The sequence below is a fragment of the Musca vetustissima genome, unplaced genomic scaffold, assembly GCF_032173495.1.
Source record: "Musca vetustissima isolate MV318-11 ecotype Yass unplaced genomic scaffold, APGP_CSIRO_Mvet_v1 utg2180, whole genome shotgun sequence".
NCBI lineage: Eukaryota > Metazoa > Arthropoda > Insecta > Diptera > Muscidae > Musca > Musca vetustissima.
The window spans coordinates 230,578-254,897 of NW_026887089.1; the positions used below are offsets into that span (position 1 = coordinate 230,578).

The following is a 24,320-nucleotide window of genomic DNA, read 5'->3' on the forward strand; positions in this document are numbered from 1 at the left end:
AAAGAAGGGATAGCAAGAATAGATACCACCCACCCACCTATATTCCGGTACAATCAACAACACCGAAACCAAATTTATTATCGATGACACAAAATCAACAAATAGTACATTTTAATTAATATTAGTAAAGTGGTGTGTTCTGTTTTTCCTGTTGCTCTGCACAGTACCATTATCATCACTCGGCAGCAAGTTGTAAAAGTTAAAAGCGCGGCAAACTACACGAATTCAAATCGAAGTTATCATTTGGATATAAAGCACACCCACAACGTTTCGGAATTATTATTAAAAGACGCATGAAGGCGCCATTATATTTACCAATCAAGTGAGTGTTTTTCTATCTCATCTTTTTGCTATTTTGTTTTTCTTGTAATGTTTGAAAAATATTGCAGTATTGATATTTTCTTATACAAAAAATTTAAAAAATAACAGGAATCGTACACAATTTTTGTTTAAAAAATATATCATCGTTCAGCTTTAATGATACAAAGGGTATGTCTCATTTGATGAGAGTTTTAAACAAGAGATGTATGTTACTGACATTTCTCCAATTCTCTTTAAATTTCTTGGGGAAGAGATGACATCTAAAAATGACAGTTTGCTTGTGTACAGTTGTAATTACAATTCTTCGTTAGTAGAAAGATGAGTTGTCATTCTCCTTGCTTCTCTCATTAACAATTTTAATTGTTAAATGTCATATTGTAAGTCATACTCGAAAGCCATAGATGGGCAACCATGCACACCAGCGTTGATGCGTTCTTTTTACCGTTTTTGTTGTTCAAACAAAAATAAACATTAACGTTCTTATTATAAAAACAAATATTTTAAAGGGTACTTTTTATTACAAATATATTTTTAAAGGGTACCTTTTATTACAAACATATTTTTAAAGTGTCCTTTGAAATGTGTTCTTAATAAACGTATAAAGGGTGATTTTTATCACAAAAGTGTTTTTTAACGGTACTTTTTATTAAAAACATATTTTAAATGGTACTTTTTATTAAAAATATATTTTAAAATGGGTACATTTTATAAAAAATATAAGAAAAGTTGTTTCCAATTTGTTTATGAAGTTGTTTTTTACACTTTTTTGAATATTATTATTGTTTAAAAAAACTTAAACTAATTAAATTCTGAAGAATAATCCTGGTTTTATATTCCCTTAACAATTTTTTAATTGACAAACCCCCGCATGCCTGCTCTCTCACATGCATTCAATTAAAACAACTGAAACCCCCCTGTTAATTGCGTTTTTAACAAAATTTCTGTCTACCAAAATTATTCTAACATAAAATTATTTCTAATAAAAGAACAAAAGAGGAATCATAACCATGCTCAGTTGGCTGTTAATGTAACAAATGCTTCTTCTTATTATTACATTTCCTTCAGGGACCATTGACACATACACACATCGACGAATGTGTGAGAAACATTTTTTTTAACTCTCTGCCCGTGCTTGCTCTAAAAACAAATATGACAGATGATTATTAAAAGGAAATGGAGGAGTGATGACATTATCACATGAGTCAGAGATGGAAAATGTCATTGTGTTCTTCCTAAAATAGCTGCCTAATTAATAAAAAATAAGAAATTATCTTGTACAAATTAAATAAAAAATAAAGAAGAGGATATACAAAATAAAGATTTAATAATGATAATATACAATTTAATTATTTTTACGTATGTTAGAAAGATTATTGTTTACTATGTAAATATCTAAGACGTTAACTAAAAACGACGGCGTTTAAAATTGTAAGGCGTCGGTGGACAATAGCGTATTATATCTACATAAAGGCAGCAGTTATCAACAATATTTAAAAACTATAATTTTTTTGTTTGCAAAAGACAAAAATTGTAGTGTAAGTTTTTTTTTAATAGGTAAAAAAGAGAATAGACAATTTAATTATTTTTAATTATATTAGGTATTATTTTTGTCTCAAGTTTGGTATTAAAATTAATTGTTGTGAATTGACTTTCATAATGAAAACATAAACAAAGTCCAAATTTTTGACATTAGTCTTGAGAAAAAACAGCTGAATTTCGCTTAATAGATCTTAAATAAATTTGAGAAATTAACGATAGACATTTTATAGTACATTAATTTGTATATAGCGGTTAAGTCATATTAATAAGTTCATTCATGAAGATCAACTTTCTCTCAAGACTGATATCGTTGTATTTTCTTAATTAAATTTTGTAAATTTTTTATTAGATGGGTATCCTTGCTTTTTGACATTTTCTAGTTTATTAATTAAATATCAAAGACTGTAACTAAAATCGGCAGCGTTTAAAATTTTAAGGCGTCTGTAACCGATGGCTTTTATCCGCATAAAGTCAATATTTATCAACATCATTAAAAATTATTTTTTGTTGCAAAAATTTATAATACAAAAAATGCGGCATATTTTGGTCAATAAATAAAAAAAGAGCGAATAAATAATTTAATTAATTTTGGGTGGGAATCCTTCCTTGGATACAAAACGTACCTCAACATCTCTACAAATAGGCTTCTAGTCAGAAAGTGTTGTTTTACAAACTATGACAATAGCAAAAGAAAATAAAAATGATTCATTCTGGCCAACTTAAATTGTGTTTACAAAGAAAATAATATTTCATATTAATTCTCATTGTATTAAGAATAATTGATGATGGCGCATTATATGGCGGGCGGGCGGTCAACATCAAACTCCCTCGCCTTTATATTTAAAACAAAACATACCGATCGACCCCTAAAAAACTTAAAAGCTTAAATATAATATCCTACACAACAATGTATAGGCACTTAAAAATGTGTTATCATATTAGTATGGAATTTAACAAAAATGCTGACAAAATAAATAGTTTACTAGGCTTAATTATCTAAACCGCAACAAATTTCCCACCATACCCACCAAAAAACAACATTTCACAACCAAGCTAATATTATAATACAAACTGTCATTATTTTTTAAGCACACACGCATGCATTTTGCTTTAAACATTTTGGTTTTTATCACAAAAATATGTTTTTGGGAAATTAAGCGCAAGCGATTTCGTTTATTGATCTGGTTTGGCGCCACCATAAATTTTATCGGCTGCGTTGTGTCTCAAATTAAAAATATGAATGTTACAATCTAAAAGGTTGGGTTGGATTTGAAAATTTAGTCATATCAGGAACTTAGTCACTGCATTATGCTAATAATACCGCCATCTCACAAAGGTATCATAGGTGGAATTATTTATTCATGTGATTGTGAAAATGGTGTCATACAATTTTTTCCAGTATTTTCTAAAAAAAAAAACATATTTCTATATATAAAGCCGAATTTCCCGACAAGGGAAATTAATCGATATGACGATTTCTACGGTATATTTTTATAATTTTTATTTTTCTATAATTCCAACTTGTAGTATCCATACCAGATCGATCAATCAGTCAAAATAATAGAATATTTATTGTCCATATATTTGATGTAAAATATATAAGTAGTTATTATTAGGTAATCAAAAAATGGACAATCTCACTTGACCTGTTCATTTAATTCTATTAAAATGTTGAGGCAACATTACAAATCACAATAAAAGTTTTCTTTTTTATTTCTAGTTGACTCGTTAGTAATATGAATTTTCCATCTCTGATCAAGATCCATTAATAAGTTCATCTAGCAAAGTCAAACATCTGAATTGACACAAGTCTAATGTCGAAAATTTTGAACTTTGTTTACGTTTTCATAATGGAAGTCAATTCAAAATAATGGATTTTGACAACAAACTTGAGAGGCAGCCGATATCTAGCTATAGCCGCCGATATCTAGCCTATAAATATGTTCATCCAGGGAGACACCTTATTTATAGGCTTAGAGAATGGGAATGAAACAGTTTTGAGCAGCTGATTCTCAAGTTTGTTGCCAACATACATTATTGTGAATTAAATTTATACTAAAAGGCAATGAAACAATTCTTTTTCGAATATTCATAATGTAAACGTTGTTTAATATCTCTCGTAGGATCCAAAACGTATAATTTATTTAAATTGTATTAATGTTTGTATTAAGTATACGACAGGAATGTCTTTCTCAAGACCTATAGATATGGTCACCTAGGGAGAACAGCTGAATATCAGGAGCCACTGAATTTACTTACATTCAGAAAGTTCAAATTGTTGACATTTGACTTGAGAAAAAACAGCTGTTTTCCGACTTCGATTGTTACCTAGGTGACCTTGTAAATACATCTTGGTCTTTCTCACCATAAATTTTTATTCAGTCACAATCACATTGGCAGTGATGACATGGCATGATTGTCATGTTACAAATTATATAAAATAAAGAAATAAAATCATTCACATTCATTCACAATAGTGTCATCCAGAAAGATCAGCTGTTTTTTAACATAGCCGCCAAAATCCATTATTGTGAGTAGACTTTTTGAGAACGTAAATTACGTCGAAAATGTTTACATTTACATTTTTCTCATTAGCCATGAGAAAAACCAGATTACTTTTGCTTGTTGTGTAAACTTATTAATAGATCTTGATTAAATTTGAGAAATGAACGATAGGCCTTTTATATTACGTTAATTTTTATATAGCAGTTATGGCATATTAATAAGTTCATCCAGGAAGACCAACTTTTACTCAAGATTGCTATCGTTATTTTTTCTTAATTAAATTAAAAAAAATCTTAATAATAACATTTTTTTTTTATTTTTTGTTCTCATTCATCATCAATAACACATACAAAATATATTTGTTAACAATCACGTGCCTTTTTTAATTTAGTAATTAATATATAATTCATCTTGGCAAATATTTAAAATACACATCTCATCATCTACACTATTACATTAGTTTAATAATTCTTAAATCAAATTGTTATTTATGTTCTCTCTTCCTCCTCTCTGTTGACTACTAGTGATTCATTCACAATAACATTGGCTTAGATCACGTGCTTTTTGTGCAAAGTTTTTATTTATTTATTTAATTTTATTCCACAAAAAAAAAACTTTGTAAATGTTTATATGGAGAAATAATTGTACACACACGCACACACACACTCTCTCACCTATATATCTATAAATACATATTGATAATTTAAGATCTATGGATTTTTGCTTAGTTTTTCTTTTCACTTCTACCGATTCTAGACTTTCTTCATCACTGTTCTATGACTGTGTATGTGTGTATATGCCTGTTTCATTTTGTTGTTGTTGTTGTCTGCTTTCATAATGAAATCTTTGTGTTCAATTGTGTTAATTTGTTTCGCAAATGAATTCATGCTGATCTTTTAATTAGCACTCATCACACTCTCTACGCTCTCTCGCCCTCTCTCTTCGTAATGATCATTCATTCTTCTTTCTTAATACATACATTTGTTGACGTTAGAAGTGGAAGATTCGTGTTACTTATGTGGATTAAGACAACAGTGAATGCCATCTTTGTTATTTCATCAAAAGTTGGGTCCTTAAAATTCATTCAACTGCCTCTCAAGTTTGCTGTCAAAATCCATTATTGTGAATTGACTTCCATTATGAAAACGTAAACAAAGTCCAACATTTTGACATTAGACGTGGAAAAACAGCTGATTTTCACTAGCTGGGTGACCTTGAGAAGTAGCTGATATCCAGCTGGTCTCCCTAGTTGACATTATATTAATACGCCGTTTAAGGATGTTAGAATGTCACAATTTTTGTTTACGTTTTCATACGACTAATGAAAATAGAAAAAATATGAAGCATTTCGAGAGTACGGGGTTATGGTCTTACTGTTCGACTTTTTAAAAAGACAATGAATGGATTATTTATTCTGTTTTGAATTGACAACAAAATGTCTGATTATTACAAAAATATTAATTAATATCATTCAAGGCCCGGAGGGTCAATCTGAAAGATTTATTAATAAGGTCAGCCAACAAGTGAAAGTCAGCAGCTCTCAAGTCTAATGATTTTGTTTACGTTTTCACAATGTAATTTGACAGCAAACTTTAGAATAAGCTAGTCTCCCTGGATGACCTTATTAATAGGCCTTGATAGTCAAATAGTCAAAATAAGTTATTGTGAATGGACTTCACATTATAAAGAAGCAAGATCTATTAGTAATGTCACCCAGCAAGCGAAAGTCAGCTGTTTTTTCTCAAGTCTAATGTTAAAAAATTTGGGCTTTGTCATGGTCTATTAAAAATATCATCCAGGGAGACCAGATGGATATCAACTGCCTCTTAAGTTTGCTGTTTGTGAATTGACTTCCATAATAAAAACGTAAACAAAGTCCAAATGTTTGATATTAGACTTGAGAATTAACAGCTGAGTGATCTGATTAATAGATCTGAGACTTTGTTTACATTTTAATAATGTAAGTCAATTGACAATAATACATGTTGACATCCAACTTGAATATGTCCACAATTTTTGACATTAAATTTGGGAGAAAAGCAACTGTTTTTCGTCGCCTGGGTTATTGACTGTCCTTGATTTCCCTCTCTCTATCCGTGGTTCTTTTGAATGACACTTAAGTTGTTGTCTGTTTTCTACACAACACAGTTATAATTGCAAATACCAAATACTGTAGAAATGTACGTGTTTGGTGTCCGTGACCGAGAAATTGTTTTTTTTTTTTTTATTTTTGCGAAAATCTAACTGCATGATATGTGTGTGAGTGTGTGAATGAATGAGTGAGTGAAAGCACAACAGTATATCAATGACATTGGGTGAGAGCGAGCGAGCGAGCGAGAACATCTATATTTAGAAAGCACGTGAGTAGTATTACTCACGTCAAGCAACAACGACGACAGCGAAGCCGCCAATGATACCCACAAACAAGTCAAGTATCGACGTAAGAAACAAAATATTGGTTAAAGAAATGAAATGATTAACGAAAAGTTTAAATGAATGAAGACGAGCGAGCGCATATGTGTATGGGATTTATTTATTAATAAATTACTTGAGTGCTGGAGGGGGGAGGTGGGGAGAGGTTTGTTTGACATTTGACAGCGGCTCTTGTATTGATGGCAATTTAAACACAAGATACCATCACATCAGGTGGAGTTTCTTTATAAATGACGACGACGTTGTTGACAATGCAAGGTGATTATTTTTTTGTTATTGTTGATAACAATGGGAAAGGCCAACTTTTGTTTAATCTACAATCTAAATCTTATAAACACCATGTATGACAACAATTTGCAAAAATGCCACTTTCTTGTGATACGTACTTGAAGGAAAAGAACTATATTTATATTTATTCGCTTATGACATCATTAATAAAATAAAAAGTACATCCTCATGCCTCAGGCTTTTTTAATGACGTCTTAAATGATAGTCGTTAGTATTTAATTTAGTATGTATTGTTAAATTTAAGGAGTTCAATTACCTGCCCTCTCACCAACCACTCAAAACAATAAAATCAAGTAGAAAAAATCTTTGCACTAGGCCATACACCATATGTACTTATACAACAATATGATAATCGTACGAAAAATGCCATGAATAACAAATAATAAAATTATTATTTTTATTCATATGACATTTGATGATATTCTAAATTATTTGGTTTACATGTGTCTGAATAATGTGGGTCATTAGAAAGAATTTACAAATACCCTTACTATCAATATGTAAATGTATTTACAAACAAGTAATACACCGACCTACCTTTAGACACACTTTAAATATAGGTTTGTTTCGCAACACCCCACCCATAAGTGATGTGGTGTTAAATAACGTCATTTAGTGTGGTGTATTATTTCCATGCAAATATTTAGACCACTCTGACAAAAATAAAAAATATGTCACATGATTTTTTGTTTCGTCGTTATTCATGTTCCAAGTGTCAAATGATTAATCAAACTTGTTTATAAAAATAAATTTTTTGAATTTGTCATTCATAAGTGACGTATGAAAACATCAATTTGTTATAGATATTATTAATCTATATATAAATATATATTCAGAAAAATTTTCGTTGCATCCTTCTTTGTTTCATATACTTGAGGTCAGCTGACTTGTTCATTGCCGTATTCATATTATCATCATTTGATTAATGGATGGAGGTTATGTCTGTCTTATGGTCCAAAGTCTAACAATAACATTTTTTGTTCAGAAGAAATTGGAAAATTTACTTTTCAGGTCCAAAGGTGCATTAGGGTCCATTTAACAGGTCACCCAAAAAGTATAGGTCGGCTCAAGATCTATTAATAGATCACCCAGCTAGCGAAAGTCAGCTGTTTTTTCTTAAGTCTAATGTCAAAAATGTTGCCATTGTTTACGTTTTCATAATGGAAGTCAATTCTCAGTAATGGCTTTTGAAAACAAACTTGAGAGATCCAGCTGGTCTCCCCGGACAACCTTATTTATAAGCTTTGGGTCGGCCATTCTGGAAATATCCCCGTATTGTCAACATTTTGGTCTACGTTTTCTTTCATATGATTATTTCAAAGTATAAATAATATTGACAACTAGTTGCATCACTATCAGCTGTTTCATAAATTTGCTGTCAAAATCCATTATTGTGAATAGACGACTTTCATTATGAAAACGTAAAAAAAGTCCAAATTTTTTACTTTAGACTTGAGAAACAGCAGCTGGCTTACGCTTGGTGACCTTCTTAATAGACCTTGAATAATTCCAAAGCTTGTTTAGGTTTTTATAATGGATGTCCATTCACAATAATGGATTTTGACAGCAAACTTGAGTAGCAACTGATATCCAGTTGGTCTCCCTGGTTTGTCTAATTAATAGGCCTTTGTAAGGACCATTAATAAGCCATCCGAAAAGAAGGTCAGATACTTCTCAAGTTTACTGTCAAAATGCTTTATTGTGAATGTTGATGGGCCTATTAATAATGACCAATAATGACACCCGGAAATATCAGCTTCAAATAAGATGCTTTTCATGTTTGCTTTCAAAATGGTTTCACATTAGTGAATTGTTTTACAATATGAATACGTAAAAAATATCAAAATTTTTGAATTTTAACTTGAGAAATAACAGCTGTTATTCGCTTTTATGGTGTCCTTATTAATAGGCCTTTAATATTCGTTGAATAATTCCAAGGCTTATCAACTATTTAATACTACCAAAGATCTATTATTAAGCTTATTCAAAGAGATTACATTGATATCAGCTGCATATCAAGTTTACTGTCAAAATGCATTATTGTGAATTGATTTCCATTATGAGAACGTAGATAAATGTTCGACATTAGACAGCTGATTTTCGCTTGTTGGTTCACATTATTAATAGATCTTGGTAAAAGAAGTCCAAAATTTTGATTTTTTAATTTAGGAAATAATTTTTCTCCTTCCTGGGTGACGTTATTTGACACTTTAATACCCCCCAACATTTCCAATGACAACTCACAATAACAGCATCTATTCCCTATCCCCTATTCAATTTTTAATAATCCGTTGGTTTTTTTCCCCCTTTACCTTTCTTTGTAGTCATTTTCCATTTGATGGAAGTCAAGTACGCATCTTGGTATACCGGGAATGTGATACCCGAGGAAGACGCCTACTGTTCGATTCAAATGCCCTAGAGAAAGTCTATCACAAGGAAAAGAATGGCAACAACAACAGCAGCAGTAGTTCGAACAAACACATTGGCTCGAAGTCAACATCGTCCATTGGAGTGGTCGGAGGAGGCGGTGGAGGAGGATCACATGCCACCAATCAGTTATCAAGTCTGAACAATAATCATCACAATAAGGAGTCGTCGTCATTACTCTCGGATAGATTAAGTGCTGCATCATCAGCAAATAATTCGAATAAGGGAGCTCATTCCAACGGTGGTTATATCGATGTGTGTGATGAATATGGCTATAAGGTAATTATATAAACTTGTTATGATTTTAAAATGTATAATTTTATTTATTATTTTTTTCTTCTTCTTCTCAACAGCACAATCGTCCCAATTCGACTGATATCAGCAGTATCGGTGAAATGGTGTTCGGTGCATTGGCCATGTCATTTCGTGGCCCCTCATTAAAAGTCCACTGGCTGCAACCACCCTCTCGGCTATTATGTTCCCAGGTATTTTTAACACCGCTCAGACCCAACAACAATGGACATTCGCCATATTCCACCTTTTCCACAAACAGTCTGGCAACCCCGCGTACCTCAATATGCAGTGAACATGGCTCCATTGATGGCCTATCGATGAGCTCGTTCTCCTTGCCCTATTCCATGGGAATGGGCCGTAACCAAAGTCTAACACCCAGTGATCTCAGCACATCTGTGTCATCTCCACTCGATGTACCCTCAATCGATCAACAATCGATTATGACAAATACGGATAGTAGCAATGCTGATCGTTTCTCAAGCACCTATAGTACGGGTACGGATTCGGGTTATTCGGCAATAAGTCGTGGTGCCGGTACTGCATCCTCTTCGGATCAGTGGTCTGCTGCTTCGTATCAATATTCAACTCGCAGTAGTTTGGGCTCTGTTATGTCGGAACAATCGTCGGATCGGGTACGAAAATGCAGTATTGATTCGAATATTTATCCTGGCAGTAGCTGTTCGGGCAGTACCAATGCCATGGGCATTTCCAGTGATGGCAGTCTGCAGCGAAGAATATCCCGCAACATTGTGACGTCTTTCGAAAACGAAAACTCCATGAATGACCTGATCGGGTTCGTAACGGATAATTATGCCAATATTATGATGAGCAATAGCAGTGCCCCCACAGCTGGTGGTAGTGAGGGCTTAAATTTGGGTGTTAACTATCCGAGGCCGAATTGTAGTTATACGACAAATGAATCTCGTAGCAATCCTGAAATGGGCCGTAGACGAGAAATGGCTCCGAACCAAATGAAGGCGGCCTCACGCAGAGCCAGACTGGGTCTGGCCGTGTGTATCACAATGAGTGAATCTTTTGAGGAGGAAATGGAATTGTTTTGCAGTGAACACATTGCCCTGTTCGAGAGCATGCTGAGTCGTTTGAGGGCCAGCACGGAGATAGCCTATATACACCATAATAATTTCCTTCAAATTATGTATCAAATTTGGCAGGACACCCAGCAGTGGTTTGTGGACTTGTTTACAGCACCACGTATCAAATGTCCTGTGTGGCTGAGTATAACCACCAGTGGCAGCAAATACTCGAAAAATGTGGCCGAACGTTTTATAAAGGAGCTGTGTTGGCTGCTATCATTTGCCGATACCAAAGATACCAATTTGTAAGTTTTTAAACAAAAAAAACCCGAATTTGTTTCGGCAAAGAATTCACTAATTCGCTTCTTTTCTCTTCCTCTTCCTCCTGCAGTTTTATAAGCACAATGTTGACGGCAATTCTGACACACCATCTGGGCTGGGTACCCACTGTGTCACCGTTTAGTTCGTCGTCTTCAACGGCAGCTGTGGAGCAGCGTGCCAAATTGTTACAGGTTTCTCAGAAGCATCCCTACAATGCCTTGTGGGCCCAAATGGGTGATTTATTTGGGGCCATAGGTCTGCCACCAAAATTGGCCCGAACTGTGATATATGGCACGGAAAAGCTGTCCGTGGAAAGACTTTTAAATGTACTGACCTATTTTATACGGTGCGGCGAGGTGCGACGCTCGGCCAAAAAGGAGGACTACAACAGGGACATGGTGAATAATATTGTGGCCCAAAATAAAAATGAAACATTTAAAAAATCCCCCCTCTATGGAGGTGCTGGTAAAAGGCTGGGCAATGAGGCTGCCAGAAATTCTGGTGTCTTGGGGAATAATTGTGGTATTGGCGCGGGTGGTATAAAAAGTGGCTTGACTAGATCTCAGACGTGCAAACAAAACCTTAGTTTACACGATATTGGTGGTGACGACGACACCTTCTGCGAAAGAGATGAAGAATATGATGAAGACGAAACGGACGCAGCCATACGCACCTATAAAAAGAATGAAATTCCAACTGTATTGGCATTTAGAGATTCCAGATTTGTGCAACAAGAGTTGCGTATTGGTAATTATCTGATGGACACCGGTATCGAACGAAACTCTGTGGCCCAGTACCAAAAGGCCAAACAAAGGGAGCTGGTCCAGAACAAAAACGAGGGCAGAATACGTCTGACCCTTACCACACCAGATAATGTGGAATTAATTGTTGAAGATCCCAGTAATTGCAATGCCGCCGAGGAGGAACAGGTGGAAGGTGTTTTGGAGGCCATTGAAATTGAAACGTTGCCCACAGAGAAATTGAAAGACAAACCTGCCACGACTAGTGGGAGAGCTGAACATCGTAAGAAACGACCATTCTTTTGGAGCATGGCAGCAGCAGAAGTCAAGGAAGGACTTAGTTTAAAGGAGCTTAATAAACTGCAACAGTGTGGGACAGAGGTGGCACCTTCCTCCATGACGACGACGAAGGACAAAGATGGAAAAGTTCGCAACCCTGCTACCCAACATTTGTCACTGTCCGCATTGATAACTCAGAATAGCATTGGCAAAAGTGATTGTCCCATGACCTGGGGTGTGGAACCGATCAAAGAAAATGTAAGCCACGAGGAGCAAATACACTTTGATATTTCTCACAAACATATCGAACGGGAGCATGGCATTGGTCGCAACAAGGAAGAAGGTGGTGGTAGTGGTGTGGTCTTTGTATTGGGTGATAATGAGCCATTGGTGAATATCAAACGAAGTACTGAAGATTTGTGTGGGGACACCATAGACTCAAAAGGAGTGACCACATCGTCATTATCATCAGCAAATGATCAACAAAAATCGGAACATATGTTGTGTCCACTACATCAACGTTTACACAATCCCCTGAGCGACGCCTCCAATACCACAAACACCACTGCAGCAACGCAACAATTGAAGAAGCATTCGGGAGTTAAATTTAATTTCGAACAATACCCGCAAATTGTAACCAACTATATGAAGAGTAAAAATCTTCTTATGACCAATTATGATTTGCTAATGGACAAGTGTTCCAAATTGGAGGCTGCCCAGAATAACAGTCCTGACAGCAGTAGTCAACGTCAGCAGCAACAGCTTCAGCAACAAATTATTGATGCCAACCTTACCACAACATTCCCTCCGCAGAGCAAACAAACAAATGCCACAACAACAACGTCGACCCCAAATTGTATTGTCTGTCAGGGTCTGTTGAATGCCTATCAGACGCCTTCGAATGCCACAGAGTTGGAGTTTGAATCGGATGAGCTGCATTGTTTTGTGAATAACAAAGCGAAACCGGCAAGTCCAACAACACCTGCCCTAACCACCGTTAGTTCACAGGCTTCGGTGCAGACGTTAATATCCAGCAATGATCAAGGAGGTGGTGGCGACCACCCACAACATGCCACAGATGTGGAGATGAGAGAATTACCCACACCCACCGCAGAGACTCCGAAGAAAACCTTCTTCAGCTCCAATCAAAAGAAGTGCTCTTCGCAGCGTGGCTCCATGTCTTCGGTGGCGGCGAAATGTGCTGCCGCCAATGAGGCGATGCATTTGCTGCAAATGCCTATACCGGCTGTCAAGGATATACCACAGGATGACGAGCTGAGCGGAGATATGAAATTGCCGGTGGGCTTTATACCATCACTCTTTTTGAATGTCAATGATCATTATGTGCCGGATATGGTGTTGCAGGTATGATGATTTGCAATTTAAATTAAGAGAAACTTGTCGCTAATATGAGGTTCGTTCTTTTCATGTTTTTTGCAGGGTACCTATGCTTCTCCCTCCAAATGGGAAATCAATTTACGAGAAGACTTGGCGCTGGCCGCCCATTCCGCTTCTCTGATATCACTGCCTGCCGAAAACATTGCCATTATTGCCGACATGGAGAAATGGGATGTCAAACTAATCTCCTCACAGTCACAACATTTTCCATATGCCGGTGGACAAAGTGCCCCCGTGGGCATGTCTCAGCTAGTTTCCTCAATGTTGGAGACAGTACAAATTATGAACAGTGCCGGCATATCGGCCTATGAGGTATGTCATCTCCCTGCTGCCTGTTTGTTGCCTTATAACGTGGCATAAATTAATTAACAAAAATCGTCTCGTCTTTTTAGTGCCTCTCATTTATGGAATCCAAACTCCAGGAAATCTATTTGCATTCGGAAACTTTAGCCGCCTTTCTGTTGGAAACTGATTTTTGTTCCTTGAGTGCTGTGACCACAGCCTTAAATCTATCTGAAAATGATGTACCCCTGCTGTTGTCCATTGCCTCCATACATACGCCGCAAATAAGTAAAAAATGTGGCATCAGTTTTAGATGACAAGATGATAATGCATCAAATTAGTATAACAGTAACAACAAAATGTAACACCAATGACAATGACATTGTATTAACTCATCAGCAAGCATATATATGTGTATAGCATCATAACTCATTCTCCTCATCCTAATTATTATGTATGTATATAAATATCTACATTTACCTTGTAATAATTATTTATTTTTCGTACAATATCATGCCAATTGTATAGATTATATCTTAAAGTGTCTCATACCAAAATCGCAAAACAATAACTAAAAAACAGAATTATGGTTTTAATGTGTAAATAAATAACATTAAAAATTAATTTCATATCACCGTGTCACCCATCACCTTCACACAAACACACACACACTCCTCTAACATTACATATTCGAAAGTATTTATTTATAATAGTTTAAATTATTTATATTTGTATTTAGAATATTAGTATTATTTGTAGGGTTTTTGAAAACAACAGCAAATGCAGGAATTTAAATTGAAATCAATTATTTGTAAGCAATATTTATGATTTTTTTGTAAAAGCAATAAATTGAAAAAAACAACAACACTTGATTATAAAAAATATATAAAATAAAGATTTTTTTATTTAATTTAATGTTCAATAACAAAGTGTACGTAAGTAGTAATAAAATTGAGTTTTAGTCGTTCCAGAGGTTTTGGTCGATCAGTTAAGTATTCGTTGAGTTATTTGCATTTGAAGTCTACCATGTTCCGAATGTATTTACTATTCAGGGCTGGGCTCTTATTATGTATGGAAATGGAAAGATTTTTTTACTTCATAAAATAACTACTGTGTATGTAAAGTTATGTTTAAATAAATTTTGTCTGTGCCTAAAAGTATGCTTTAATTTTCTTTACAAACCAACATTCTGTATGAAAGAAAAATTGCCGTTTTTAAATGATTTTTTGTGTGTTTATTTTTCGTTTTCAGGTAATAGGTGCCCAGCATCGAACAGTAAGTGTATTTCGGGACATTGCTGAAATCAAATGCAAACAACTCAGCGACTGCCCTGTAGGAAATGTATATAGAAAATCACTACTGACTTACTATTGATCGACTATACCCAACACAATGCATTTTACTATTGACATTTAACATGTGCTTGTCATTGCCAATAAACTGAAGTGACATGGTCAGTAGTTTATAGATATAGACACAGTGTTACATAGTAAGTAGACACGGTCAGTAGTAAGTCAATAGTTTGTAGATATATACAAAAGGTCTCATATGTCACTTTTAATTTTTTTGTTTTAATTTCTTTTGCTCAAATTTTTTTCACCAATTAATTAAATTAATTATCCAATTGCTTTTAGTAACTTAAAACCCCCGTTTTAACCAAAATTTCTGAAGAAGAAGCATAATCATGCTCAGTTGGCTGTTAACATTACAAATGCTTCTTCTTATTACATGATATGTAGACAAGTTTTTGAAAATATGGCGACATGTCGCCACAATCGTAGACAAAAGCGATACAACACCCCACATTTCCTACAGGGTAATTAACCGATTTTGAAAACTTATAAATCTCATAAGAAGCGCATAGATTATTCAATCTCATCGAAATTTGGCACATCTTAATCAGCCTTATTCTGGATATCCGCTCACAAATCTCTGTGAAACTTGGTTTTAAACCAAATAAAAGACAAAACAAAGCACAATTAATTACATACATTTTACTTTATGAAAATATATTTCAATATATATTTTTTATTTTTATTTTCGTTTCTGCAATTCAACGAAAAAAAGTTTTATTTACTTCCAGAGCAAAAGGAAAAAACAATTAAGGGATAATTCAAATATAAGTATATATAGCTTATTAACTATAGAATAAAGTCTAGACTACATACTAAATATTGAATACATTGGAAATATATTTCGTTAATTTGGTTTTTTTATTTCAAGATGTATATATACGATCTGTTAATTTCATTTAGCTAAGAATTTAATACAATTTTAATTAAAGTGGATACTTTGTTTTTTGTTATAGAAGAAAATTCAATTAAAAAAAAAATTTGGAAAAGTACTTATTAAAAAATTTAAAAATAGTGTTTTTGGAAAAGGGAATGGTGGTAATTCGTTTAATTACTAATTTGTATGTCTTATAAAAAACTGTGAATACTTTTATGCTTTCTTACTTAATGTGCGCACGAATGAATGTTTATAAATTATGATTTTCGTTCCTAAACAAAATGACAAATTTAGAATATAAAAATGTATAATACCACCAAGTGGAAAATTTTGCAGTGGACCTTAACAATGAGTATATTTGATGAAATATAATCAATATCATAATTGAGATTAATGATTTTTCTTAATTATGTCAAATCAACATAATTGAGGTTATGTTGAATATGCAAATTTAATTTGATTATTTATCAAGCTGTTTGGTAATGCCAAAAATAATTTGGAAATTGTATAAAAAATATCATTTTTACATAAAAATAATTTTTTTTTTTCGATTTTTTTTTAATTTATAATGCAATTATCAGTCGTTATGAATAAAAAAATAACAAGTCATATTTTATTTGGCTACCTCTTTTTGTCAGATACTGAAAATTATATTGGAAGAAGTAATCTGAATGTGAATTGACAAGTAAGTTAATAAGAACAGAAAGAAAGATCCATCTTGTCGGAAAGGTATTTTACTTCCTGAAACCCGACACATAAGTATAGAAACCACTTCGATTGAAATATGCTATGTTACGACCAGGACAAAGGCAAAATATGCGATACGAAATAGTGAATTACAACCACATCGTTTGAAACAATTTTTAAATCAGACAAATATAAAAACATTTTCGGAAATTGTTTAAGTCCTGAGCGGTTAGAAGGTTAAAAATGCTGTAAATTGGCGATACCGCTATTTGGGGGAAATACTTTAAACCCGAATATAGGAAGAATACCAAAGAGACAAAACATGGATCTATAATGAGTTCAACAGAACAACAAAATCAAATTTCTTTCAATAAGACCCATTTATAAATGGTCATCCCAGAAAAGCAGCCGTTGAAATTCTTTTTAAGGAAAAAATCAATTCGAATTGAAGCTCTTTGACATTCTTTCTGATTAGTCTGTCATATGGACCTTCAACAAACCTTGCAGCATCTGGATAAAACAAATGAATTGAGAAAACAATAGTTATCTTTCAAAATCATACAAGAAGTTTTAACTGCTTGGAATGTTTAAAAAGTGGTGAGCAAACTTCAAAATTATACACGGCAGTTAGAAATTATGATGAAAGCAAGAGAGATGGATGGGATGCACAGCTTAACGTATACAGTTTAATAATACTTATAAAATATTTTGATTATTTGCGCAATTTGTTTTGCTATATATTTACAATAATGGAATATAAAATTAAAAAAAAAAGAAATATGATGAGGTTATGGTGATAGCGAGAAGTTATGGAATTATTTTTTACGATATTTTTAGGGTTTTGCCACCATCATTTTGTCTATTATTATTGTTATTATTCGTTAGAGGAGTTTGTTTTTGTTGTTCATTTGGATTTTTAGTTAGCGGCAACTCCGACGATGGCAATTTCTTCATTCTACCATCATTAGTTGTTGTTGCCGGATTTTGTGGACGTTTATTTACCGTTTCATTCTCATCCTCATAGGGTTTCTGCCAAAATTCGGTTACTTTTGGCGAGGAAGGCATTGCTGTCGGTGTATTCGATGCCGTTATTGTTGTCGATGTTGCAGCATTACGTTGTTTGGTTGTTAACATTATTTTCGGTACAAACAGTACATTTCTCGATGAGATATTTAAATATGGCGTTTCTACCCACAATCGATGTGTTGTCAGCATTACGTTATCCTTAATCTCGATTAGCAAGTGCAGCAGTTTATCCATTATCTCTGAACACGAATCGAATTCATTCGGTATTATTCCGTCAACGGAACTTTCAAAATAGCTAAACATTGGAAACCAAATCCGAGTACGATTCGAATCACGTTGCATTAGAGCTTGATTATTGGCCAAAGTGTGATAGTAGAGAAATAGACGCGATGTTATATAGAAGGCCACGAATACATCTATGGAATAATGTTCATGGGCAGCCAAAATAAAGAAGATGCCAAACATATTTAGTAGCCAGCTAAGGGTGTGTAAGAAATATAAGTTGCGTGGTGTGTCTGTAGATTGAGAGAATGAGGGACAAGAAAAAATAAAACGAGAAATTGGTAAGTTTAAAAAAATTTAAAGTTTTGTCCTAAACTTAAATTAATTCGATATAACCTCAAACAAAATTATATATGTATGGATACGAAGAAGGATTTTGTAAAATATTGGGCATTTGGCGAATTAAAACGAGTTTAAAAAAATATTCTGGACATTAGCTAGGGAGAAATCTCGCTTGTGAAAAATTTTCGCTTTATTCTGAATGATTAGGGAGAAGCAAAAAATGTAGGATACGGATTCGAATTTTGGTAATTTGGTGGTTGAAAAAAAAATGTGTTGCCATATTGTAATTTATGTTGTAATAATGTAATTTAATTTGTAATATTCTATTTGTTAATTTTTTTAATTGTTACTTTTATTATTTAACTTTATAACAATATAGATGTGAACTATTAGGAATCCGCGCTGTAAAACTGCTTTGTAATTAAAAGAAAATATATAAAAGGTCGAAAATATGGCAACATACAACGGCATGTAAAACATCTTTGATGCAATTTGGTGCAACAACTACAACAGATTAGAAATAAAAAAAAATTTTTTTTGATGGCAAAAATCGAATTGAACGATGTAAAAAGATACAACGAATAATGGGAAAAATTAATTCGCAGTTTATTATTTCACTACATAATTATGGGCCTTTTTATTTAATTTTTAATGTTTTTTCTGGAGAGACTGATTCTCACACAAAATGTCTTTTTTCGCCTCCCAATTGCATCAAACTCGTCTTAAATATTCCTTATTGCCACGGAATGTAGCAATATTTGGTTGAGAATGCATCGTTTTCAAAAGGATTTCCAATGGCATTTTATTTGTTGTTTTTGAGCTTAAAATATGCATACAACCATGATTCAATTAGGGTAGCTTTTGTCAGAAAGGAGAAAATAAACATCTACCTTATGGGCAATAATGTCGGAATAAATGAAAACAAATGCAACAAGTCGTTCTGTTCATTTAACATATTTTTAACATTTTACCAAAAACGAGAAAAATTAATGGAATGTCAGGGTTTCTTTTCAAGAGCAACCAAATTTGCGGTGAATTGATGTCCATAATAAGTCTGATAAAATTATCCGATAAATATCAAATAATTCTTAAATTCATAGAAAAGTCATAACCTTAAATAACTTAAACTTAACCTCAAACATTGATTATGGTGAGATGGGAAAGCATTTTTGTACAACATTAAGAATGGCAAATCTAAAAAGATTTTATAAAGACGATCCTATCTATAGAATATCTTTAGATGTTTTTCTATCAACAGAACCCTATGAAATGACATTTTATCTATGTTTGGAAGATACATTTTATCCATAGAAGAGCTTTTATAAATATCCATTCCTACGCCTTCCCTTATACCAAAAAAATTCATATATATAATATTAAATATTCAACTTACATTCCGTTATAAAAAAATTGAGCAATGTCAGTGCCACCGTGTGTCCACTAAACATATAGTCACCACAGGTGCGAACACCTTGTATTGACATACCCAAACCGCTCCAAATAGTATAGGCTCTTGATATGCGCAATGAAAGGGCTTCCGATAATGTTAGCCTGTGTAAATGTAAAAAAGAAAAGAATACAAAAATTAACTTCCAGTATGAATAGAAAATGAAAAAAATTAACTTACGCTGTATCGTCAATAGCATAATCATTTTGATTACATTGCAAATGTGTACCGGGTACACTTAACGACGTTATCAACATTGTAACACATCGCAAAAGAAACACTGTCCCAGCCAGTGCAAAGAAACGCCTCAAGATAACCATACGACACTTGTGAAAAATGCATACACAGGCCCAAATGCTAAAGAGTAGAGTACCGGTTATTTCGCACATATGAAAAGCCCACGGTATATGCGGAACATTATCGAGAAAGATGTCCGGTAAGGGTGGATATTTTTTCATATCTGGCACCCGTTCGTGTACAATGACCATTACAAATGATGTTATCCATGTGACAAGGAATGAGTAACCTGAAAATGATTAAAAATATATATTTTAATAGACTTTAAAATTATATGTGTATGTATATATGTGTGGGTAAATACGTATTACAATAAATTAATAACTACATTATAATATATAAAATAGAGAAACAGAATTGTATTCTAAGATTGGTTACAGAGTAATGAACTTATTTAAATTAAAATACCTTCTATAGTGTCCAAAAATATATAAAATAAATAGAAAAACAAAGAAGCGTTGCGAATTGAATTGATTGGCTTTTTTTGTTGTTGACAAAATAAACAATTGATTATGTTAAAAACAAACAAACAAATTTTGTTGTCATCTTATCTATCTGCCTTTGCTTGGGGTAAATGTCTTAAGGTATTATCATTCAAATGCCGACGAAGTTTCGTCTAACAAAAGAAATATTTCAAGTGGTTGACCACCATAGAGCAGAAAAAGCATTAAAATTATACATAAATAATTGTAAATTACATTGACATTAGTTTAATGTACTACTAAAAATAACACATGTGTTTATATATTCTATAGAAAAAACAGATATTTTGATTTTGTTTTCTTTTTTTGGGGGACGATAAGTAAACAAACTACTGTTTGGTAATGAAGTTTATTTTTGGGACAACAATTTTGAATTTTGAAAATCGAAATTAAAAGCTAAAAACAAATCAACAAACAACAACAAAATGCATTTGTTGCTATTAATATCGAACAAACGTTTTCTTTCGCAATTGATTCTTCGACACGATACAATTACTTGTACACATGTATGATGTACCTATGAACGTGTGTATGTCTATATACATATATATATATATACTTTACAATTTGTACTATTATTGTTTGGTAAAATGCAAATGACCTCTATCAATAAGTTCAGTTATTATGAATAAATAAATAGGAAAAAACAACACAAAGAGTGTGGGACTGCATTTGAAATTTTGTTATTGATTGTGGTGTTGAGTTTCCATTTTAAAATGTGTACAAAAAATTAATACATATATTAAAATTCATTTTTATTTATTATGTATTCAATTTAGTTAATTTGTTCCAATTAGTTTTTTCGCTGTTCCTGGATCTTGAATTAATCAAAATAGTTTTAGATTTTCCATTTTTTTCAGGGTATTTGTCTTGGTAAAAACCTCCTGTTAGGCAATTTTCAATTTTATATATGAGTGTCCCGACCGATTTTCGGTATTTGGAATACACATATCATATTGTTCTTGAACTTATCTGGAGTTTCTGACATAAATGATCACAGTAAAAAACCCCTCCTAAAAATTTAACGCAGCCTAAAAAGTCAACACCTTGAGCTTCTTAAGACTTTTAATCTCATTGGCACGGTAATAAACTGTTAGTCATATCGGTGAATAAGATTCCGTTCAAGATGCATCAGTGAAGGATACAACGACGCAACCACTATTGAAAAAACAATCCAATATCTGTTCTCATCGACACCTTGAAGGGGTCATTCACCCTTATTCTGGACATAAATTCACAGTGAATTTGTTCGCTCCCTTCAATATTATTCTCAATCAGAACTTGCGGCGAATATTCAAAATTGTCATAGAATAACTATTAAGGAGATATTTTTTATAAAAATTTTAATTAATTGTATTTTTGTAGTCAGCTCCCTTAAAATTTATTAACGAAAAATTTCGCACAAAATGTCATCACATTTTACCACTCCCTGCAATCCAGAATAACTAATTTTTCCCCAAAGCGTATTTTTTGTTGATTCTGAATAAAGGGAAAGTGAAAATGCGAAAAAATGCGAATCAATGCGAGTTCTGGTTCAGAATAACTTGAAAGCGAAGAACGAACAAATTGGCGTTTAATTGATGTCCAGAATAAGGCTGATATTCTTTTGGTACCTTAGCATAGTTGCTACACCTGGTACGTTAACTTTCAGATTCCAACTAGAGGCTAATAGTTCATTCTCAATAACTTCTACAAAAACTGTTCCGTAATTTCGAACAAAGTTCAAAAATTTAATTTAATCAAAAATGGTTATCATCCACCGACAATGGCTTTCCCCCCAAAATACAACAAATGACTCATTTCTCATTTGGGTGTCTTCTCTTTGCGCTCATAAACACGTTGAAGTACAAATTTAAATGAAAACAAAAAATAAACAAATATTTCCGAAATGAATACTAACTAAAACTTACCTAAACTAATAGCCGTTTTGAAAAATTCAGGTGGAATGTTGGCCGAACAACCTTCCGACACTGATGACACCTCCGGTGCACAACTATCACAATCATTGAATGTATCGCATAAAGCAGCACTGCAGGGAATGTTACAATTAGTTCGACCATTACAACCATGATGATGATATAGGGAACTACATCCAATACTACCGCCACCAGCTAACATAAATGGAGGTGGTGGAGCTGGAGCATTCAATGTTGTAACTCCCGCATTCCTATGATTATGATGATGTTGTTGATGTGAAGGTGAACCATCCAGTCGAAGATTATTTCTTAAATTTCCCGACTTTGTTGCACCACTTAAGTGCTGATGGTGTTGATTATTGTGATGAATATGCGTCGTTGTCGCTGTTGCCGTGCCCGATGCTATGCCACCACCGCCATATGAGTAATTATTGTAATGACAAATTTGCTGTAGTTGATAAATTTTAAACCACATTTTCTTTAGTTCGCCAAAACGAAACTTGTAATTTAAACGATAACGAAAATCCCGGACATCTTCTTCACTCAAACTCAATAGGACAGGACCATCGATTTCTTCCAACACAATAAGATTGATTACATCTTGATTTAGTTTGTTATTTCTTGCCCAGTCGACGACATTGGGCACTTTCCATTGCATTACCGTATCACTATTTATTTCTTCCTCCTCCGCCTCGCCGCCCTCTTCGTTGCAATTTTTTTCTGTTTTCTCATCATCGTTATTTACGGAATTTTTGTTTTCATCTGCTTCAGTATCGGTACTGGCATTGCAATTTGTGTTTAAATTTCGTAGAAAATTGTTTTCTTCGAGATTATTCATAATTTCTTTTCCTGTTCTATAGTTGTTAGTAATTATTTAGGATTCTTTGTTTTTTTTTTCAAGAAAAAGGAAATTTCGAAATTTCTTTAAAAAAGCACTCTTAATGGGGTCACAAACGCAGCACTCTCACACATTTGCCATTTATTTACATGACCAATCTTGCTGTCAATTCATTTATTTCATTTAATTCTATAAGAATTTGTATTTATTTTATCTTCGTTGTTGTTATTATTACAAATCAAGAACCACGTATGTTCGATTTTCTCTTGTTTATAGGATTTACAGCCTCGAAAAACATCCCGTCGTTACGAACTGTATTAAATAATTATACGGACTAGTTCAAATGAACACTATTCCTTGAGAAGAACGATCGGAACCTCGATAGGGATAAGTAAGTCGACTTTCGACTAATCGATTAATCGTTTGATTATTGTGATGAATATGTATTGAGTACTTGAGGTATCGTACCAACCAAGATCTATTAATAAAGTCACCAAGATAGCAATCGAAATCGGAAAACAGCTGTTTTTTTCTCAAGTTTAATTTCAAAAATTTCGACTTTGTTTACCTTTTCACAATGGAAGTCAATTCACAATAATGCATTTTGACAGCAAACTTGAGAGGTATCGATAATCAGCTGGTCTCCCTTGGTGACCTTATTTATAGGCCATGATTGTGATGAATAAGTATTGAGTACTTGAGGTATCGTACCAACATACGTTTGACGGCGTAACAAAACATTGATACAAAAAAATGTATGCATTGAAAAGTCAAATTAATAGCACAGCTGTTGGTGCAAATAAATGTCAAAATGTCAATGTCAAAATGTCAATGTCATAAATGTCAAGTTAGTTCGTTTACTTTCCCAGTAACATTTACTCAGTTAGAATTTGCAGAGAGTAAAATACGAATTTTTCGTTCTTAAGAGAGAAAATTGCAAAAAGTAAACGAACCGAACAACATCTAGTATAAA

The 24,320-nt window shown here is 33.3% G+C and overlaps 2 protein-coding genes across 2 annotated transcripts; one reads left to right on the top strand and one right to left on the bottom strand.

Moving 5' to 3' along the window:
* Nucleotides 1–286: 286 nt before the first annotated feature.
* LOC133334611 (uncharacterized) lies at nt 287–14,183 on the top strand. The gene is made up of 11 exons (XM_061542925.1): nt 287–322; nt 9,411–9,597; nt 9,679–9,792; nt 9,867–11,146; nt 11,233–12,129; nt 12,175–12,602; nt 12,654–12,701; nt 12,753–13,214; nt 13,260–13,546; nt 13,622–13,891; nt 13,972–14,183. The coding sequence occupies exons 1-11, from the start codon at nt 294–296 to the stop codon at nt 14,176–14,178; spliced, it is 4,209 nt and encodes a 1,402-aa protein (XP_061398909.1). The 5' UTR covers nt 287–293; the 3' UTR covers nt 14,179–14,183.
* Nucleotides 14,184–17,599: 3,416 nt separating this feature from the next.
* LOC133334612 (ceramide phosphoethanolamine synthase) lies at nt 17,600–23,188 on the bottom strand. Its single transcript, XM_061542926.1, has 4 exons — nt 22,504–23,188; nt 19,995–20,340; nt 19,761–19,918; nt 17,600–18,318 (listed from the first exon to the last, which is right to left on the bottom strand). Exons 1-4 carry the CDS (start codon nt 23,165–23,167, stop codon nt 17,600–17,602), a joined length of 1,887 nt encoding a protein of 628 aa, XP_061398910.1. The 5' UTR covers nt 23,168–23,188.
* Nucleotides 23,189–24,320: the final 1,132 nt, after the last annotated feature.

Excerpts from the sequence above, each read along its gene's own strand:
- LOC133334611 (XM_061542925.1), top strand. The coding sequence starts at position 294 with ATGAAGGCGCCATTATATTTACCAATCAA. Across the intron at positions 9,793-9,866 it reads GTGATGAATATGGCTATAAG|CACAATCGTCCCAATTCGAC; the intron begins GTAATTATATAA and ends TCTTCTCAACAG. Across the intron at positions 13,215-13,259 it reads GGTGCAGACGTTAATATCCA|ATGTGGAGATGAGAGAATTA; the intron begins GCAATGATCAAG and ends AACATGCCACAG.
- LOC133334612 (XM_061542926.1), bottom strand. The coding sequence starts at position 23,167 with ATGCAATGGAAAGTGCCCAATGTCGTCGACTGGGCAAGAAATAACAAA. Across the intron at positions 20,341-22,503 it reads CAAAACGGCTATTAGTTTAG|GTTACTCATTCCTTGTCACA; the intron begins GTAAGTTTTAGT and ends AATCATTTTCAG. Across the intron at positions 19,919-19,994 it reads TATGCTATTGACGATACAGC|GCTAACATTATCGGAAGCCC; the intron begins GTAAGTTAATTT and ends ACATTTACACAG.